The 21,255-nt window shown below is 32.5% G+C and overlaps 5 protein-coding genes across 17 annotated transcripts in view; 1 reads left to right on the top strand and 4 right to left on the bottom strand.

Annotated features, from left to right (window-relative positions):
* Window positions 1-564: 564 nt before the first annotated feature.
* LOC143344504 (uncharacterized) lies at window positions 565-2,422 on the bottom strand. Of its 2 annotated transcripts, none has more exons than XM_076770619.1 (2): window positions 923-2,422; window positions 565-860 (listed from the first exon to the last, which is right to left on the bottom strand). In XM_076770619.1, exons 1-2 carry the CDS (start codon window positions 2,135-2,137, stop codon window positions 570-572), a joined length of 1,506 nt encoding a protein of 501 aa, XP_076626734.1. In that variant the 5' UTR covers window positions 2,138-2,422; the 3' UTR covers window positions 565-569. The 2 variants fall into 2 exon arrangements, with proteins under 2 accessions (XP_076626734.1, XP_076626735.1); XM_076770620.1 differs by having other exon boundaries at window positions 692-852.
* A 5,401-nt stretch (window positions 2,423-7,823) lies between these two features.
* On the top strand, window positions 7,824-10,006 carry Pldn (biogenesis of lysosomal organelles complex 1 subunit pallidin). The gene is made up of 6 exons (XM_076771539.1): window positions 7,824-7,951; window positions 8,034-8,302; window positions 8,382-8,492; window positions 8,555-8,642; window positions 9,411-9,497; window positions 9,561-10,006. The coding sequence occupies exons 2-6, from the start codon at window positions 8,238-8,240 to the stop codon at window positions 9,675-9,677; spliced, it is 468 nt and encodes a 155-aa protein (XP_076627654.1). The 5' UTR covers window positions 7,824-7,951; window positions 8,034-8,237; the 3' UTR covers window positions 9,678-10,006.
* On the bottom strand, window positions 9,621-11,813 carry O-fut2 (O-fucosyltransferase 2). The gene is made up of 8 exons (XM_076771529.1): window positions 11,500-11,813; window positions 11,287-11,423; window positions 11,090-11,215; window positions 10,765-11,032; window positions 10,495-10,687; window positions 10,253-10,430; window positions 10,055-10,184; window positions 9,621-9,981 (listed from the first exon to the last, which is right to left on the bottom strand). Exons 1-8 carry the CDS (start codon window positions 11,652-11,654, stop codon window positions 9,831-9,833), a joined length of 1,338 nt encoding a protein of 445 aa, XP_076627644.1. The 5' UTR covers window positions 11,655-11,813; the 3' UTR covers window positions 9,621-9,830.
* A 113-nt stretch (window positions 11,814-11,926) lies between these two features.
* The window catches only part of Liprin-alpha (PTPRF interacting protein alpha), a 178,876-nt gene continuing 169,547 nt past the window's right edge, over window positions 11,927-21,255 (bottom strand). For 6 of the 12 annotated variants that reach the window (XM_076771502.1, XM_076771509.1, XM_076771504.1 and 3 more), the window contains 7 exons: window positions 19,353-19,605; window positions 19,139-19,284; window positions 18,454-18,678; window positions 18,116-18,379; window positions 17,892-18,048; window positions 17,699-17,815; window positions 11,927-17,617 (listed from right to left, as the gene is read on the bottom strand). In XM_076771502.1, the coding sequence (XP_076627617.1) occupies window positions 17,528-17,617; window positions 17,699-17,815; window positions 17,892-18,048; window positions 18,116-18,379; window positions 18,454-18,678; window positions 19,139-19,284; window positions 19,353-19,605 (1,252 nt within the window). In that variant the 3' untranslated portion in view covers window positions 11,927-17,527. Of the gene's footprint in view, window positions 17,618-17,698; window positions 17,816-17,891; window positions 18,049-18,115; window positions 18,380-18,453; window positions 18,679-19,138; window positions 19,285-19,352; window positions 19,609-21,255 lie in introns of all 12 variants that reach the window. The other 6 variants (XM_076771510.1, XM_076771512.1, XM_076771511.1 and 3 more) reach the window with 4 other exon arrangements.
* LOC143344921 (uncharacterized) lies at window positions 19,643-21,226 on the bottom strand. The gene is made up of 2 exons (XM_076771541.1): window positions 21,139-21,226; window positions 19,643-20,873 (listed from the first exon to the last, which is right to left on the bottom strand). The coding sequence occupies exons 1-2, from the start codon at window positions 21,218-21,220 to the stop codon at window positions 20,542-20,544; spliced, it is 414 nt and encodes a 137-aa protein (XP_076627656.1). The 5' UTR covers window positions 21,221-21,226; the 3' UTR covers window positions 19,643-20,541.

The following is a 21,255-nucleotide window of genomic DNA, read 5'->3' as shown; positions in this document are numbered from 1 at the left end:
AAATCTCATAAACGAACAGTAAGTGAATTAAACGTTATTACGCAGACCAAGAACTGTCTAAGCTTGTAAAGAAAACTAGGCGTCGTAAACATTATTATTATTATTATTATGCGCATTGTAAATTAATTCGATAGATCCAATTTAGCATCGATTAACGTGATTCTCATCAGGAATATAACTATTATTCTCGATTGTTCTTTTCATCTGAATCTATTACGAATTTTGTATTATTTTTTAACTTTTTTCATATATACATCAAACGATAAGTGAATCTTTTGGTGCTTCGCGTGGTATTGTAAAATGTGACATTCTCTCCTCGACTGATGGGAATTTATCCCCACAAAGCATGAGGCATATAAATGTATATTAAACAGTTACTTGTATATATTGCTTCGTATCATGTTTTACGTCACAACATATATCCACAAAATATATATTACGATTATTTGTCGAACGGTTATTATTATAAAAAATACTTTACATTATACAAAAAGATACTGCAACCAAAGTAAGTGTTTTCCAAATAGCAATTAATAAATGACTTATGTGTGAAAGCATGGACAACTACATTACACATGGTCCAAAATGTCTTTCCATTCAAATATCTTGTCACTTACTCTAAAGGCACTCCAATTATCTATAGTTTCTGGAGTTCTTGGTTTAGTAGAAATAGGTGTACAATACTCTTCGGTAGACTCAGGTGTAAAAAAGTGAGAAAGTATTGGTACAGTGTCTCTTTGCCTTGGCTCTGGATCTTTACTACGAGTTAATCTGCTTGGCAATTGTTTGTCGTCTACAGACAAGTCCACCAAATTTTTATAAACAACTTCTTCAAGGGGGAAGTCCAAGGCACTAGAAATCTAAAATTGAAAACACGAAAATATTTCTGGTTGCTATTTATAAGCAATATTTTTTTTAATACCTTTCCATTTATAAGGTTTTTATAGGTAGCTGGTAGATGTTCGATATCAGTCACAAATTTTTGCTTCTTCATTTCCTTTAATTTATTGATTGTACACATAATTGAATTGTACTCTGGCCGTGCTAATCTTTCACCAGAAGTACACGGTTTTACTTGAGCATTTGTTTCCGCAATTTTAATGTCGATTTGTTTTTTATGTTGTATGCCCGGACCAATATCGGGTTTGATTTTAGGACCATTTATATCACGTATAACAGTCTTTTTAACTGCACAAGTCTTAGTTTTTGATGAAACTTTACCATACTTATAACAAGGCATAACATTAGTTGCAGTAGATTTTGTATTTAATTTTCTAGATTCAATTGAAGTAATGCGTGGTTTAGAAGTAGCAGTTGAATTTTTTTTATTAAGAATAGCAGGACAGGACTTAGTTTTACAAGATGTACCTGTTGTATTCGAAGTTTTTTCAATTGTATTTTTGATATCTTTTTTAGCAACTAATGCGTCGTTTTCTTTTCCCCTTTTACTTTTTATGCAATCTTTCTTTGTAATATGAGCTTTGACATGAGTTTCTAATTTATCTGAATTTTCATCTTGCGCAACAGGAGATGCAGAAGAGATTATGATACTTTGAATTTTATTCTTGATATCTTTTTTAGCAACTAATGCATCGTTTTCTTTTCCCCTTTTACTCTTTATGCAATCTTTCTTTGTAATATGAGCTTTGACATGAGTTTCTAATTTATCTGAATTTTCATCTTGCGCAACAGGAGATGCAGAAGAGATTACAATACTTGAAATTTTATTAGAAACCTTGGTTACGTCAGGGTCCTTGGAATTTACTTTGACAATTTGAATATTATTAGCATCACTTAAAGGTTTCATAGTTTCTGTTTTAATAGGAGTGTCCGTCGAATAAGATGTACTTTGATCCATACGGGGAGAACATGCATTATTATCTAACATTGATAATTCAGTTTTTTGTACATTATTGGTAGATTTAAAATTGTTGTTTTCTTGATTGCTAGATAGTTGCTTTGGTTTCATTAATATAACAGGTTTCTTTAACGTTACGATACTTCTGATTTTTGGTTTATTCGACTGGACAGTATTTTTTTGATCCGTCGAGGATTTTAATCTCTCTGTTTTTAATTTATTGGCATCGGTCTGACAAAACCTAACCTTTGGTTTAGCGAAAAATGTTGTATCTGACATCACGAGAAAGTGGTAACAAAATGAAAAAGTATGAGACTCGTGAAGCTTCTACTTAAAAGATTAACACTACGCGAATATAAAAATTTAAAAAACATAACCTTCAAACACAGCTGTGTCGAAATCTGCTGAATAAACAACAAACAAGTGATTATCCGGCTTGTAATTTTGTTATTTTTAATTTACAAAAGTAGGATAATTATACGATAAATGTGCACACATGTTTATTAACGCTTGTGACTTGAATGGTTTGAAAGGATACGGTACGGCCGTTAAAATCAAAACATCCTCGACCTTAATGACAAACTTATAATTAATGCGCAGGTATACAAATACAAGATTTTAATTAAGATTGTAATTAATTGAAATTATTCTGTTAATTACATGTATTTTTATTTAAACATTTCGCTTCGGTATGCTTATAATAAAATGTAATCTCTACATATAAGGGTGTCCCGTAAATGGTGTAAGAACTGGAAATGTGGGGTAGCTGAAACGATTCTGAATAACAATTTCCTTTGCAAAAATGTCAGATGGGGCTTCGTTTTTGAATTATTAACGAAAAACACTGACGAATCACGGCGCGCGCCTGCCCCGCGCTCAGGGCCGTCCGAACTAAGAGAGCCACCGTGTCGGGTAGGTAGTAGAGATGGCGTGCAAAATCACTAACTGTGATTTATCACAGTGATCACAAAATCACGATCACGCTCGTGATTAACTCCATTCACGACCGTGATCCGAATGATGGCGTCTTAGTAGCAGTTCACGTTACTGTGATTGTAGTGTTCCGCTAACTCCCCTTAGTGGGCATTCAAGGAAGTAAAAATGCGCCAAATTTAAATTGTATAGTAATGTAGTCTAAGCAATGAAAAAGGCTGCTTAATTGCATATTTTGTAAATTTCAAATGTCAAATTGTTAGAGTCGATTATTTAAATAAATGATAAGTTTGTTGTTACGAAGAAAAAGTATTGCTTAGATATTAACACTCGCTTTAAAAATAAGAAAAAGTATAAATCATCAGTAATGAAAATTCTTATGTTCATTCATATGAAAACATTAATATTATTGTCGCTAATAATTTTGAAAATCGAATTATTAATCAATAACAAATATCAAGTATCCGTAACAGTGATGGACATTCGTGGGAACTTTGGTCATGCGCACTGGAATTTTCCCTCGTGGGATTCTGTATGCCATAGATGTATCTTTAGCGCAAAAAGAGGTGCATGTTGGGAATTCCCATGTTTTGTACAAAATTGAACTTTCTACTTCAAATGCTCGCCAATCACACAAAAATTAACTTATCGAAGATCCCCTACGTATTTCTCTAGCTATACTCATGTAGATTAAGAGAAAATTTTTTGTTTTTGTCTCTTTCCCTGTAACTTCCTTAAATTTTGTTCCTTACCGGGATCCAACGGTACCCTAAATTCTAGTTAAGTGTATACGGTAGTGATCATGCGTTCCAGTGCGCATGCCCAAATTCCCACGAATGTCCATCACTGGTTCCCTCCCTACCAATCAAAAGCGATCACGAAGAATCACGGATCACTGTGAAAAATCACTGTGATTGGGAATAAACGTGATCCAATCACGAGTGATTCTAAAGTAGCAGTTCTAGCCATCCCTAGTAGGTAGCAAGATGTGCATCGGAGATACGTCGAGGAACGAATACAAATAATTAAAAATACTACCACTGCAACTGTTACCTCTGCGGATTGGATAAATCAGCCAGCTAAATCGAATTTATTAATTATTTGCAAAGGCTTAATAGAGAAATAATTGAAATTCGACTTACCCATTTACTTGCAAGTTGCTCTGCTGCGCTGACAATAAGGCCCGGTTAATGCACCCCTGTCGATCACGGAAAGGTCGAAGACCCCAATAAAAATCAGCTGATGGAACGGCCCGGTCACTGCACCCGCTTCTTACCCCGAAAATGTGAAAGTGAAAAGTGCTAGTGACCGTGCTGTGAAGTGTTTTCGGGGTAAGAAGCGGGTGCAGCGACCGGGCCGTCCCATCAGCTGATTTTTATTGGGGTCTTCGACTTTTCCCTGATTGACAGGGGTGCACTAACCGGGCCTTATTGTCAGCGCAGCAGAGCAACTTGCAAGTAAATCGGTAAGTCGAATCTCAATTATTTCTCTATTAAGCCTTTGCATTCGAGAAATGTTTCGGTACGCACAAATCCAGTCTGCTTTTCCAGTACAGTTTTTAATAACAAACGGTTACAAATGGTTCTTACCGTATTTATTTTAATTTTCTGAAAATAATTCTTATATTAATTTTAAAACACTCTGGCGAGAAGCGTCACTCGGGTGCGAAGGATTAATTTCCTAAAAATTCCGAGAGCATCTTCCCACATTTTATTCCTTCTTCCTTGGAAACAGCGAATACAAATAATTAATAAATTCGATTTAGCTGGCTGATTTATCCAATCCGCAGAGGTAACAGTTGCAGTGGTAGTATTTTTAATTATTTGTATTCGTTCCTCGACGTATCTCCGATGCATCTTGCTACCTACCCGACACGGTGGCTCTCTTAGTTCGGACGGCCCTGAGCGCGGGGCAGGCGCGCGCCGTGATTCGTCAGTGTTTTTCGTTAATAATTCAAAAACGAAGCCCCATCCGACATTTTTGCAAAGGAAATTGTTATTCAGAATCGTCTCAGCTACCCCACATTTCCGGTTCTTACACCATTTACGGGACACCCTGTATTCCCTATGAATGAATTACGGAATGAAAGACCTCGGAGGGTTGACAAAGACAAAATGACATATGCCCTCTTTCTCGATTCATCGAAGCTGCGCAAAGTAAGTTCGAACCGTCTCGTGGGAGTCGAGAGAGAAAGGCTCACACTTCCCTTCTCGCTCTTGAACAACTAATATCCGACCCAGAGATACCAGAAAAGCACCGAAGGTGCTTTCTCACACTATGCCAGATCACGCGTACGTGAGCTCGTGTAGTTCCGGAAAATCGACAAAGGCAAACTAACGCATGCCCTCTTCCTCGATTATTCCGAAGTTGCCCGAAGTAATTTCGGACCTCCTCGTGAGAGTCGAGAGAGAAAGGCTCACATTTGCCTTCTCGCTCTTAACAACTGAAATCCGACCTCCCGTCAACGGTATACGATTTGGAATCTCGACTGCCCAGGCATTTTTACTTTCCGACCTGTGTAGGCGCACATAAACAAAGTACCCATAATGGAAAAAAAATTTTGTAAAATTTATTTTACGGAAATACACGTTTTAAGACCCCCTGATCATATTTTAATTATTGAAAAAAAAGAAATTTTTTTTTATTATTCCTATGTATGAGCGTACACATGTATATTATTAATACGATTGAGTATAAATGGTTGAATGAATTTACATGGAACTTTACATTTAAGTTTTATGTTCTCATTTCAAAGTCCGATTAGTCTTTGTCTATAATCAGCCCATGGATAATAATGATTATATCTCTTGTTTTATAGTTGTTCCGATACATAGGCGTAATTTATAAAAGATCTTTTAAGTGTTTCATATAAATCTTGGGAAGAATTCAATTTTATGTAAAAAAAATTAAATAAACTTTTTCTTTATCTTCTCTAGAGAAGAAAAACTTAAATGAAATCTTATACATTATATGCTTACTTAAATCGCATTGAAAACGAATACCACAAATGTTTTAGAATAATGTGCAAAATGGTTTTACTCGCAAAGGGTTAATTGAGAAATAAATGCTTGGTAATTAAAAACAGCAGTAAGCAGCTTAACCGGCTGGGATTTTCGCTAAAACAAATTGAAAACTCGATTCTAATAAGGGAAAGTTGAAATGGTACCCGATTTTGGGTTAAGTTTTACTGCAAGATATTATTAAAGTTATTACAGTTACTTATCTTCAAAAATAGAACCAAATTCACCAATAAGTAGTATGGTGTGAATGATGGGTTGTTTGGCTGTAAGTTCGAGCTTCTTTTGCTCTGCAGGTTCGAATCCTGCTAAAAGAAATTTTTTTTTTTTAATTATATTTTAATCGTATACTAAATGTGACATTATATTTTTGTCTGATCTTCGAATATTTTTTTTTAAAGTTGAATTTACTAATTACATTTAACATGTGTTATTTTCAATATATGAAGTACATGAATCTGGATGGTATTTTTCGTAAAAACAGTCAAAACATAAAAATTTTAAACACCACGTACATCTAATGAAAATTCTGTTTTCACAGAAATTACAAAATTTTGTATTTAACTCTGATGGAAAGACCGCTTCATTTACATTGATATAATGTGAATGATTTTCGGATTTCGATTTACTTGTACCTCGTACTTTTTACCTTATACTTCAGGTAAAAAGGGATATAACTGGCTAAAACAGTTTTATGATAGTACCTGCTAACTCATGTTACTGTTCTAAAATGAAACGCTATGTTTTGTACCTTTAAAAATATTCGTCTATGTCCTTTTCAAATTTAAAATCCAACCCATACTTTGTATCATACTGGCAAACGGGATCACTATTCCTTTGTTTTTAAACGGTTCGATGGTGGGGATCTCGTGACTATTGCTTGTATGTACATTAATCAAAAATTAATGTATCTACGAGTTCTTTTTTCATTACATTAGTTTAAACATTTCAATATTGCACATTGCATAATTAAATAACAATTTTTTACATTTCCTTCCTGATGGAAGAGACCACCACTTTCCCGTGGTTTCCATTGAGCGGTATCGTGCATGTTATTAATTTTTATGGATCGATACAATCATTTTTTTATGCAAAATTAAGCCAAATCAAACATATAATATTTAGTTCGTCATAACAAATTGATACGGTTAACTCAAAATATATCGAGGAAAATCATTATTAATTAATTTCCGCAACTATTAATTCTACTTTTTTGTTTATGTTATAAAAATAAGAACTCTTCATATTGAAAAATGCCACAGCGTGCACGATACTGGCAAAGAATTTTGATTTTTAAAAATCGTATTATTAATATACATATGTACGTTCATACATGGGAATAATAAAAAAAATTTCTTCTTTTTCAATAATTAAAATATGATCAGGGGGTCTTAAAACGTGTATTTCCGTAAAATAAATTTTACAAAATTTTTTTTTCATTATGGGTACTCTGCTTATGTGCGCCTACACAGGTCGGAAAGTAAAAATGCCTGGGCAGTCGAGATTCCAAATCGTATACCGTTGACGGGAGGTCGGATTTCAGTTGTTAAGAGCGAGAAGGCAAATGTGAGCCTTTCTCTCTCGACTCTCACGAGGCGGTCCGAAATTACTTCGGGCAACTTCGGAATAATCGAGAAAGAGGGCATGCGTTAGTTTGCCTTTGTCGATTTTCCGGAACTACACGAGCTCACGTACGCGTGATCTGGCAGAGTGTGAGAAAGCACCTTCGGTGCTTTTCTGGCATCTCTGTGCTGAATCTGGCATCTATGGTCCAGACTTTGCGGTGGAATTACCGCAGATAAATATGCTTTTTTCGTGGCTATGTGAGAAAAGTTATTCCATATTATTAAAAATATAAATCAATGTAACATAAAATATTCACAGGTATATGTAACCTTATAAATATGTAAATATGTTAAATTTATAATCACAGGTATATGTAACGCGGCATAAAACAAAATGGGTCAAAACTTGTGATTGTCCAGGGATATATTTTATTGTATTCCTTTTAAACGGTACGATTTAATTTCTTTGAGTGTCCATGCGGTTAAAATCGAACTGATTTACAATATGATATTTATAGTTTGTATTAAGTCTATAATCTGTGCTTTTCATAAAAACGTTTAACTGTTTTCATCGTTCAGTACGTAAATTTGTATCATTTGTAATATCGATTTTAATACTTGTATTCTCGATATAATATTATCAAAATTTATCATTATTAGGTGTCTTAATAAAAAAGTGTCAAAAAGTGTCAGTAATAATGAAAATCTTAAAGTATCATTGCATAGTATAAACTTCATGTGCGAGAATGTCGTCATTCTGATTGACACACGTCAAACTCGTAATTTACATTACTACTTGATTCATATTTTTATCCGATTTCCTTATACATATTGCAGTGACTACAAAATAATAAAGCATTTAAAATGATGACTGATATAGAAGAAGCAGAAATGAAGACGATTCAATTAGAAATAGAAAAGCACGAAAGGTAACCTCCTTGTTGTGCAAACGATAAATTTATTTATAAATGCTGTTGAACAATAAATAACTTTATACGACTATTGTAGTGACAAAGATGTAGTGGATTTTTCAGGCGCTACTAAGAAACTAGCCGAAGGACTTTTAAACATTTATCAATTACCGTTGGAGCAAGTTCAAAAAGAACTTGATGAAGCAACGTAAGAAGAAGCAATAAATATCAATACTTTGCATATTTCTATCTTTTACTATTTTTGTTTAGGAGCAAACAAGAGGCTTTACTCAGTCAAATGCAAATTGAAAACAAAAAGCTCCAGGAAACTTTTGAAAATGTAAACTTAAATGAAATGGTAAGATATATAGTGTAATATGCAGTCACAGAAGTATTCATAACCCTTCCAGTTGTCCACTTCAAATGGTTGATATTTCACAGGTTGCTGTATTAATTAAACTTTCAATTACAAAATAACATTTTAGTATAATAAAAACAGAAATTTAAGTAAATTATCGCAAATCTATTTATATAGTACAGGCCACAATATAGGGACTGTAAAATCAATTAGACGTTAGAGTAAACATGTTTCAGTTGCTGAGATAAGCGAATTAACACATATATGGGAAGATTAGAGCATGAAACCATAATCAGAACTATATGAAGAAACCTTTAATCCAGTGTAAATATACCTTATACAATATATCGAAGCAAAAATTTAACTTACATTACAATTTTTCTTTCATGTTCCGTGATTTGCTCAATGTTTGACGTTCTTTGATTCGCTCCTTTTATTTATTATTTATATTTTTCTTCAATTTTTATTATTTTATTCACAACTTGTTCTCCAGTTATGTAGTTTAATATTCATTATTTATTCTTCGATTGATCCAACAACTTCTTGATTTAAACTTAGTTAATACAACAAACATTTTAATATCAATTGCTTGGAGTAAACAGCTTGGGAGGAGGGGCTACTTCTGTGACAAATTGTACATTTTCTTGTTTTAATAAAAAGTACTCTATAACGTTAGATGATGGCTTTTATGTAATGAACTTTTAGTATAAATCCATAATATAACGCAAGATGTAGAATATAAAATATGCGAGCAAATATGTATTACAGTTTCAAACTATTAAAGTTTATCAAGGAAAACTAGCTTTGATGAAGAAAGAGATGGCTTTAATTCATGAGCGAACATTCAAATTAAAAGTAAGTATTTATAATTCATTTATAATTCATATATATTTCTGATGCATTGTTATTTTCACATAGAAACGAGCATTGAGATTGCAACAAGTGAAACAAAAGGAAGCATTGAATAAAGAACAACAACGGGAACAAGAAATTCGTCGAGAACAAGAATTAATTGGTAAACCTGTAATAAGTTAAGGAAAACAACAGTCGAGAAAAATGATTGTTGCTTGAAAAAATATTTAAATGTACAAAAGCATAATGTATTTATGTACTAACTTATCTACATTTAAATGGAACTTACATACAAAATTGTTCAATCTATTTTAGTAATTCTAATACTTTTCTGTATTACCAAACTATTTTCCAGTGTCCATTAGAGTCACATTTTTTATTATCTTTACATAACACATTAAATGTTGTTTTAATAGGAAAACCAATGATCTCTCTATCTTCTTGTATTCTAAATGTAAAAGTTGATTCATATGTTCCCAAAAAATATCTAGGAGAGAATATATATTGTATATTGTTTTTATTTATAACAAAAAGAATTAAATACTGTTATTAGTACTTACCTGGCATAGGAGCAAATTATTTGATCGATAATTGCAATCCCACCATCTTTAAATTTATTTAATACATAATCTGATGGAATAAATCTAAGAGTTGTACGATCAAACATGTATTTTTTGAGTTCTTCGAATTCTAAAAAAATTTATGACGATTAGTCTTGTTTAAGATTTAATTTACATAAAAATCTGAAGATAAGTCACCTTCCTCCGTAGCATCTGTGGCAACAAATAAAAGTTTTAATCTAAGTTCATCCATCTTTTTTCTCAATTGAGAAGCAGCAGATTGTATTGTTGGTACTGTCGAAGAATGACCAACTAAAAAATCCCGACGTCTTAAATGTACCGATAAGTACGGTCCTCCAACTGCACTTCTTCTATTCTATAAATAACAACTTGGATAGAAACAAATCTAAACCTATTTTAATGCAATCATAATTAAGTACTTTTTCTTTAGTCCAATCATTTGATCGTTTTGTATTATCATCTTCGTTTGTGGAATTCAGAAAGTCTTTTCTGAATTTATTTGCAATATTATATAATTCAGAATTGTATCGCATACTACGTCTAGCTCTCCAATATTCCTGGGAACCATAGAAATCATGTAACGCAATTTCTATGCGATCAAACATTACAGATCTATAAGAACAATTGTAACTATTAATTGTAATAATTAATTAATATAAATAATGTTTAAAAATAATATATATTTTCACCTATAAATTTCAGGCTGGAGATTTCTTTGAAGATCTGATATCATGCCGTGAAACTTAATGCATTTAACAGCTTTAGAAGTTACGTTACGGTATCCCCAAAAGTATCCTTTATGCTTTTCAGGTTCTAATTTACTATAGCGTAAAGACTCATCTGTACATTCTACTATTTCATTTTTATCTTCGAATTTACCTGTTTTGAACATTTCTTCATCGTTTTGTAGAATATATACCATATCAATTTGTGTTTGTTTATTGTTCGAAGGATACTCTAGAAGGTAAATTTCCGTTAATTTTATTAGTAATAATGAAGTAATAAAAGTTGTACCTTGAAGAAACTGAAACATTTCAATAACAGGTACATATTTCTGTAAGCTTCCAATATCAAAAAATGTATTCCAAGGCAATTGCATTTGAGATCCTATGTGCTTACTTTGCCAATGGTATAAATTACCTATAAGAAAATGTTTTAAAATAGAATGCAGCAATATTTAAGTATTGTGTATTTAGAAATTATCAAGTTACCCCATGGGGGCAAAACTAATTTCCATTTAAATTTATTGTTTTGTTTAATTAAGTTTCTCATGAAAACAGCAACACGGACGTAAACATCTCTCCTGAGATTGAAACCTTCCGGAGGATTGACATCGTAAAATATGTAACTAAAAGATGATCCATGTTAAAAAAAAAAGTGTCAACTTTAATGTATCATAAATAAACGTTAAAGTAATTTCGAACCGGTTTTGCGAGTAACGCGATTGAACATTGCATTTCTTATCAATCTCTCCATATTCATCTGATATCTCACAAAATTCATTTTCAGCAATTGTTTGTGTAAAATTAATTAAAAATAATATGAGATACAGTATTCTCAGAGAATATAAGTCTAACATTTTAAGGTTATATTGCACAACACCTTCAGATAATAGTATGAAATAACGTAAGAAATGTTTTCTATAATGTTAATGTATAAATCATCTATACAAAATACATATATTACAAAAAAAATAAATTTTGTTTTTGAATATATTTAAAGTCGTTTCATTTGTTCTTAATATATTAGACAAAATGATTAAAATTTTATAAACTTAATTTTTATGTGCGTTTGCAATTAAAAATTTACTCCCTAATAATAAGATTAAGGACAGTAAAAAAACAACAGTAATAACAACAACATTGTACAGCTTGATTTTTGTTACACACGAATTACAGACTCATATCTCCCTTACTTCAAAGTGGTTGATGGGTAGATTACAATTTGCTAATTCAATCGATAATAGTTATAATAATGGTAATAATAATTATTATTTATCGTCTTATACAATATTTATAATTCATAGTTCAGTTAACATAGTTTGTGCCCTGCTTATATCAAGTAGGGCTATTATGTTACATTTACTGCAACTCACTTCTCATATTCTTCCATTTTTAAAGTATACACTTGGCATATAAAAATTACAAGGACAATTTATAATGATAATGGTAGTAGCGGTAGTTGTAGTTATAGTAATGATAGTGGTAGCACTAATGGTAGTTGTAGTTATAATAATAGTCATAGTAGTAGTATTAGCAGCAGTAGTGGTTGCAATAATAGTATCATCGTTATGATTATTTATCCAATAACTATGTCCTGTTATCATTTTTTTTTCTTTCGTGGCTTTAATTTTTCTATACGTATACTTGCACGAAACCTCAGGTCCAATTTTTGGTTGCCGAAGATTCCATTGTGTTTTAAGCGCAGAAATTGGCGCTGTCCCCGCAAAATTTGTGCCTCGTTGTGATTTTTAAACGTGTGCCATTTTATATTTTCTTTTCACATTTTGTTAGCAATGACATTAACCGGTAGTAGAATTCTTAGTGCAAACATTGGTACATATTGTAATACTGAATTGTTGTTATAATAAATATAACATAAAATTCATTTCTATTAGACTAATCCTCTTTCTTGTTTTGCATCTCTATATGAATTCTCTATTGTTAACATCATAGCTAAAACGGGCTTTACCTCAACATGAAACACACTATCTTACATTCATTACATAAAACGTGAAGTAGTACATGGTATTAGTGATTTTCAAACAAAATATGAGTTTTTGCACAAACTGTACAGTGCACTCATTCAAGTATACTACATACTATTCTTTCTAATAAATTTTTGTCCGTTTCCTTTCGTACATGCACATTTATCATATTTCTATTTGCCCCCTTTTGGTTCAACCGCACACAAAAATAAAATAACATAAAATTTACATTTCTGTTTTATTTATTTATAGAAAGAGTTACAAGTATCTAGAAGAATAAATAAACACGTAAAATGATCTGTGGATGTTGGGAATAATGAACATTCAAAATATGAAATAACTCGAAACACAGAAGATATATTTTAAGTGATTATTAAAGTTTGACGATAACTTGTAAGGGCAATCAAAAATATAACTTATCATTTTTGCCAATTCCTTGTTAAGCAATGAATTTGTGTATCCTTTTAAATGTATTATTTGTGCTAAACGAAAATTAATGAAACTATTAGTTAGATCTCAAAATTTGTTTTTTTATGCACTGTGTATTGTACTATATACATATTACACCCCCCACACACGCACACACATACCCACACTATGCACGCACCAATAACACACACGCGTGTATATATATATAACACTATATATATTTATATATATATATATTGTAGTATAAAACTATACAATATATACATATATATATGTATATAGTTTTATACTACTTCACATTTAGAGTTACTTTTGACAATTACCCGCTTACTAGCACAATCGTAATTTTATATGCTGGCACAATTACCCGACACTCCAGGTAAAATAGTCAGATATAAACAGAAATCAGTATATGTGTAACTATATACTGATAATTTATATCTATTGCATACAAAATAAGTTTCTTAAACCATTTACTACTAGATACATAAAATTCTTTTAATTAAATTAGATATTATGCTTTATTTATAGCTGATGACGTTGACAAAAATGCCATTTAAATTAAACGTTTTTTGTTCCATTTCTATTAAGATGGGTCCAATGATAACTGTACAGTCCTTACTTTTTAATTGTAAGCCCACTTTAATCTACTTTGTTCTTTGCTTCTGAACAAATTTACCTCAATTATTTGTTATATATCCATTGAGTTTTACATCGTACGATGATAATTGTTCTTAATTCATGATTGTAACTTTTATTTTCCAGATTACTATAACAAGCTAATGCTTGAAACTCAATTATATCGATACATTCTGACAAAAATTTTTTACAGAATTTATTTAGAAGTAGTCAGAGATTTAATAGCGATTTAACTCTTCTTCAAACTATATTAAGATCGTAGTATATTTAACTGCATTTGGGCTTGTAATGAAACGTTTAAAGATTACAGATTTGTTAATAAATAATTCATATATACACAGAGAAAGATATATACACATACACTTTCACGCACGCGCGCATGCGTACATATATGTACAATACCTAGCAGTAATACTCACAAACATATGTTATACAAAAAATTCAAAATAATGTCGAAATTGTTCTTCCGTCAGTTCGGCCGAATTGAGCATAAGAGAGAATATACAAAAAATATACATTTTAAAATAACACACACTACAGATTGTTACATTACAGTATTATACATTATTACGTGTCTGTTTTTACCATATGCAAGTATGTATTTTTTTTCTGGTAAATAGAATTGTGTGCTAAAGAGAAAAAATTAGATTTAATACAACTTCATTTCTTACGAATACTTTTTATAATTTTATGATATGTGTGAACTGATAATAGGCAAACTTAGATATAGGTATCATTTTTTTAACACCGTTACATTGCTAGAAGTCATAAATATTTAACTCAAAAAAATCTTTCAGCATTGCCGAAGACAATATATAAAATTTTAATATAAATTTTATGTATATATACGCAAACTTAGAACTTTTACAATAAATAATTAAGTTAATTGAAGGCATTTCGAAATCTAGGTTCAAGCGAATATTCATGTTTTTGGTAAAAACATTACGCATCCAATAGTTAATTGTTTATATCGTAAGTTTTGTTTGCTCAAGCTCCATTCGATACCGAGCAGTCGGAGGCTGGATTCGGACAAAACTTTTTTGTATTTATGTATTTATATATATTTAAATACATAGAAGGCGGTAAAGCTGCTACATATTGAATCATGATTTACATATATGCGATTATGAATGTGGCTGCTTTTTGGAAGGTTTGCTCTCTTTTGCTTTCCTTGGAATGTCCATAGACACTAATTAACTAGCATACATTAAAAATAAGTTCAGTCATTTACATATTCTGCAGACACTTCCGAAAGGGAGAGACGGCCATTCCGTTTCACAAAGTGCCTCAGCTTTGTATATCTATTTATTTGTACAAATTAGTTCTGTACAATCATCTAGCATTATAGTAGTGAAAAGAGCATGTAATATTATTGTAGAAATGCTCTAATTCAAATGTAGTTTTCTATAATACATATAGAAAGCTGTTCTGTATTGCTAAAGAACTAAAATTCACGTGCAATTCCAAATCATTAATTTCTTTTTGTTGTTTCCAATACCTACTCTCTAACGCCTATAAAATAAACCTTGTATGTGAAGATGTTTCCTTTACTATCGATGATTATTCTCAACGTCAGGTCAACGAGAAATTCGCGCCTAAAACACGTAGGAATTAATTACGACTGAAAATCATGGATACATCAAGAATTAATTATCGAAGTATTTATACAAAGAAAAAAGGGTACCACCGTATTTCAGTATTGAGGTAGCGTAACGTTGCTTTGGCTTAGCGAGTCTTTCTGATTATCTAGAAATATTTCAACTGATCGGTGGTACTTGGGAAAAGAAAAAGTATTACACGCCGAAGGACGAAACTGTACAGTATGATCTTTGCATGTAGATATTTTGATCTTTCTACTGCGCGTATATTTTCAGTGTCGAGGTTAGAATTCTCGTACACATATATATGATCGTAAAATCATCGTACTGTATTGCGATGTCTTTGGTAGAAACTATTTGGTACGTTTGCGCCCATTCGGAAGGTCGTGCAGAGCCATGGAGTTACAACGAATGAACAGCTTGCAGGGGGTACTTCACAGGGAAACAAACATCAACAACAATGATTCCTCAAGTATCAACAACATTAACAACATTCCATTATAACTTATCATCATTATTGTGATCGTCTCTATCGTGATCAGTTTTATGTCATTACAGTCGCTGTCATAAGTCTCAGTCTTTCGCCACACCTTCAGCTCGACAACATTTGTAATGGATAATTTTATTACAATTATCATTGCAATCATTGTCTTCAGCAACATCATCATAACTGTTAGTAATATTTATGGCCATTGTCACCATGTGTCCTTTGTCGTTCTTGCTATGGCCACCTTTATTTTTATTGCAGCTTCTCTTTGCATTTATAATAACGTTCTTGATCGCGAATTCTCTCACTACTGATCATACGTAATAATAATTAATCATTTTGAAACTTTTAAACAGAATTAGATATTCATAAATACTTACGAATCTGCTATTAACGTGGATTACCTTAAAAAAAAAATTTAGAAACGCTAGAGAGAGGAATGAAAAATGTTCACTCCTTCACAATTATAAAAATGAAATGAGAAATAATAAAAAATTTATATATGTGACTGATTAGTTATTCAGTTACCAATTAAAATTACAAAGTTACTTAATTTTATAACATCTACTAACGCTTCGTACACGTACTTACACATTGCGCGAATATTTTGGTATAAAATGTCTGTCCTTAGTCCACGGTAAATAAAAAGCGAGCTTTTTAAACACGTTTATGCAACTGATTTCTTGTCTGATAATTTTCTAATTACGATAGTTGCTTCGGTGTATTTTTTTTTTTTTAAATATATTACGAGTTTATATGTGATCTACAAACATTTAAAATTCATCGAAATAACAGAGGAGAGCAAGTATTCTGAAGCTCCATCTGTGCAAAGTAGTACATATATGTATATATACATACATATACATATACATATATACACACATATATATGGCTTATTAGGTCATCATCTCATAGATGCAGAAATATAGAATGCAGTCTGTTCCTTGTACATAAATAATTTCCTCAAGAGCAATGGCACTAATACAATTTCGGGATTTTCATTTTGTGCGGTAAATGGTATCAAAATAGATGTTTTAACTATTTGTTACACAGTATAAATACACAATGTAGTATAAGAAATATGTGTAATTACGTCGTGAAAATGTTTACGTTCTACCGTGATATTATTATTTCGCAGCTACGAATTACTACCCTTAAAAAATCAGGATAAATTAGAATTATTGTCGTAATTATCTATAACTGATCTTACGGCTTTCGAGGAAAAATATATCGCATGATTTCTTGACTGCCCACTATATTTCAGTATCTATATGAGAATAATTTATTCGGAATTACTATTTCTTATTGAAACATGTAACATGCGGTTTATGAATTGTGTGACATAAAAATCGAGAAAACATTTTTTTTTCTTGAACATACGATATAATCGGCCCTTTTTAACAGTTTATGTTCGATCACTTTTCCATATTACCGCATATTATATTCTTAACAGTATGAAGATACCCTTAGAATGATACTTAAAGCTCTTACAACTTTTACAACACACTTGCGTACAGAGAGTAGTAATAGCTGGGGGTTTTGGACTAGACGTGATGTGGCTGAAGATGAGGCAGCCTACTGGATAAGTTGGATCAGGATTTCATACTATTCGATTCATCGAGTCGCCTTTCTGTTCCTACAGTTAGTAAATTTGTAAATTCCATCTCTAATACTTGTCGAGCCTATATAAATAAAGAAATATGAATTAGTTTAATATATAGAAACGCTAACAAATAATGATAATAATTTTTTAAATTTAGTACTTGTGTGTTTTGTGTTGGAATTTGCAATGTTAGAGCAAAACTATTCGCATCGAAACTTTCATCAAGAGCTATAAGAGCTCCATGGACCCCAGATTCCAAAAGGTGGTTTCCATATTCCTAAATACATGAAATTATATTTTATCTTAGAACGTAACGTATTATAAGATAATAAGAATTATGGCATTGAAATTACTTTCAGGCCGATGGATTGCACCCATCTTATAACGCGATCGTTACTCCACACAAGAACATCGACATTGGCACCATCTGCCATTCGTCTTCTTTCTTCTAATTGTTGTCTATCGTAATTTAATCGCTTCAAACACGAAGTGCCATATTGTAAACTTGTCCTGCAAAAATTTGGAAATTAAATATGAGTCATTATTCAATACCAATCTTGTTCCAGTAAATTATTACCTGTGAAAACTATCGATCATTCTAAGTTGACCACGGAGATCTTTTTTAGTGAGGTGATCCAACATTCTAGCATCAACAAGGCACTCCATGAAAGTGGATCGATACTGTGGCAATCCAAGACTTGGGAGCCAAACATTACCAATCCATTCGTGGTTCATATCACCGAATGCTAAAGTTGTGCGAGAGGTTTTTGGCGCTGAAGGACTTGTGAGTGACACCATTTCTTGGATAGCTAATCTTAGCTTCAATCGATGTAGAGGATTACTGTAACAAAAAGTATCAATTTAAGTATAAAGTATCTATATCAAATTTTAATGGGTGAAGATTTCATTCCTTACCTAATACCAATTTCACGTTGAATTTCGGTATCACTCAGAGCACTCATTATGGCACCACTTTTGACATTTGCTCGACAAGCTGCAACATACCAAGTCGGCATGCCTACCCAGAGTTCAAGCCAAGCCACCACTGTTGGCCCGTTCCATAAAGCGAAAGGTGTCCCAGCTTTCATTGCCTCCGCTAGAAGTTCATGCCGCGAGGAATCCAGCATACTACCAAACATGCTGGGATTAGAAAAAAATTTAAATAATATCAATTATATGGACCAAGGATAAGCAACTCTGGAATTTAAACGGACCGGAGTGCTAGATTTCGCTCGTAGATCGAAAACAGGTCATAGTATCGAGTTAATTGAGATCGCAGTAAAAGCGTATAGTGGGATGCAACCGCAGGAGTGCAAAGTATTAGTGCCTAATGGCGTACATTTACACACTAACGGTTGCTACTTATATGGTGGCCCATTTAAACCAAACCAATCAAATACCTTCGAAAATATACTTCAAACAAAAGTTGAGTAGTCTCAGGAGTCTCATAATTTTCTTCGTAAAAATATTACGTCATTTATTGCGAAAAATCATTGGTTTAAAGGAGCCCATAGCCCACGAGTTGCCTATCCTTGATGTAGACTCACCTGAAATTCATATACAATTCATATCGCTATCAATCATATATATCTATGTATACCTTTTCTTTTTCCGGCGATCAAAGTCACTTTTGCTGCCCATAGTTCCAGCTACAGCAACACTATCTCCATAATCGGGATCTGCGGGCGTACTTGCTCCTCCCATACCTGGTATATCTCCAGGCATTGGTGTATCTTTTCCCTTTATCTGAAATAAAAAATTTTGTTAGTACTTTTATTTACTTTTCTAGATATTGTAAATTTTATACAACTTACTTTTTCTTTCTTGCTGAAGAATCTGCCAAGACTGCTTTTAATACCCTTCTTCTTCTGAGCGGCAGCAACCGCCGCGGCTGTTGCTGAACTCATGGTTGTTTGCATGTGCAAATGTGAGCTAGACAGCTGGCCAATTGGCAATCCGACACCAGCTAAGTTGTTCTTGTGCAAACTGTCCTGGCTGCTGTGACGTGAGGACAATGGGGAAGGGGGAGTCCCAGAATTGAGTGCGCCGTTGTTATGTTGCCCATGCCTGCTGCATGGAGCGCTAATCTAGTTTCTATCTCTACTCTAAATGATGCATTCTGACCCACACAAGGACACTATTTGTCTTTACTTTTCTTCTATATTCTATCTACCTTATCGAAATTGTCTTCAGATTTATTTCAAGAATACAATTATATAATCAACTCAACAGTATTTGTTAAATTAACTAATACTTTTTATTGCATACTTTCATCTTTCTTACTAGGCACATTGCTGAATTTTAAAATGTGTTTTAAATTGCATAAGATAACGTGTGATTGGGGAACTTACTGAGCCAAGTGAATTGCAGTACTTGAAAAATGTTAGCAATGGTATGATCACGTTACGCGCTTGTATAAATTTTTAATCTATAAGCATAAATGTCATTTATCTTTAAATGATGTATATATATATATATAGTATAGTTAAAAGTATTTTCATCATTTTGTTACACTTATATCTATTATTTTAAAGCATAAAAACTAAATTCTTCTGCATGCATAAGCCTGTAATTAAATCTACATCTGATCCGATGAATTTATCAATAAAATTCAAAATGTAATGGCGGATAATGCACATATGAAAGTCATCATATCGTGACAATCGCTAGAAGCATATGAATCTATTGAACTAAGAAAACTACAAATGAATCTAGACGTCCATGGAAAAATGATATCAAACGAAACTAAAGCAAACTTTAATTAATAGTGAAAACGTGGCAAAAAATAATGTCAAACAGAAAACATTTTTCCAAGGACATCTAAAATTTTTAACTATTTTCAATCAAATAATGAGAAGAAAAAACTTGTAATACCTACTCAGTATTACAGGCAAGGCATAAAAACCTGGAAATATAGCTAATCACTGCTTATGAGATGGGATTGTCATATTAAGTACTCTTTAGGACAAAGATACAGAAGGACTATCTTGCTATAATACCTTCTTAATAATACCATATTAAGTTGCTCGTCTGTAAATAATAAAATTCGCCTTTTACTAATTGCATAATACGACTGTGTCCATCTATATCTTTGCAATCTATTTTGTAAAAGAACAACCTTATTCGTGCAGAAGATTCAGACATGGCGTTTATTCGATGCAATTCTCTTGGCTGCCTAAATTCCCTCGTTTGTCTGAGACAGCGATGTCTGTCGTGAACTGGGCAGGCTTGAATGTACGATGGGTGGAAGAAGCTACTATCAGTTTCTTCCGGGGACTCATTTCTATCAGATCTATCAGATGGTTCGTCCGTACCACTGTGCTCGAAAATTGGGGCTGTAGGCATGTATATGACACCTTGTATACTATTCATTTGACTGCATTCTTTTGCAATAAGAAATTCATTTGCAAACGAAACAAAAACATTCGCGACATACTGAATGATGCAGAAACCTTGCATATTTAAAAGCTATGCTAGGTAAAAATACTGATGTTTATCGTTCTCTATTTTACTCTTTCATGGCCCTACTGTTCGTAAAAACCTAAGACCGTCTCAGTAAGTTCCTTTTTCCAAAAAAGTGGTACGAAAAGGATCTGTTACCATCGATGTCACTTATGTCGACCTCAAGGTTGTTCATTTCATGCCCACATGGACCACTCAAATATGTCGGGCACAGCGGCATATGTTGCGGATTACATGCAGTACTACAATCTTTAA

This window comes from Colletes latitarsis, chromosome 8 (genome assembly GCF_051014445.1).
Source record: "Colletes latitarsis isolate SP2378_abdomen chromosome 8, iyColLati1, whole genome shotgun sequence".
Taxonomy (NCBI): Eukaryota; Metazoa; Arthropoda; class Insecta; order Hymenoptera; family Colletidae; genus Colletes; species Colletes latitarsis.
Note: the sequence above shows the minus strand (reverse complement) of the source record. Positions and strands in the feature narration are given on the sequence as shown.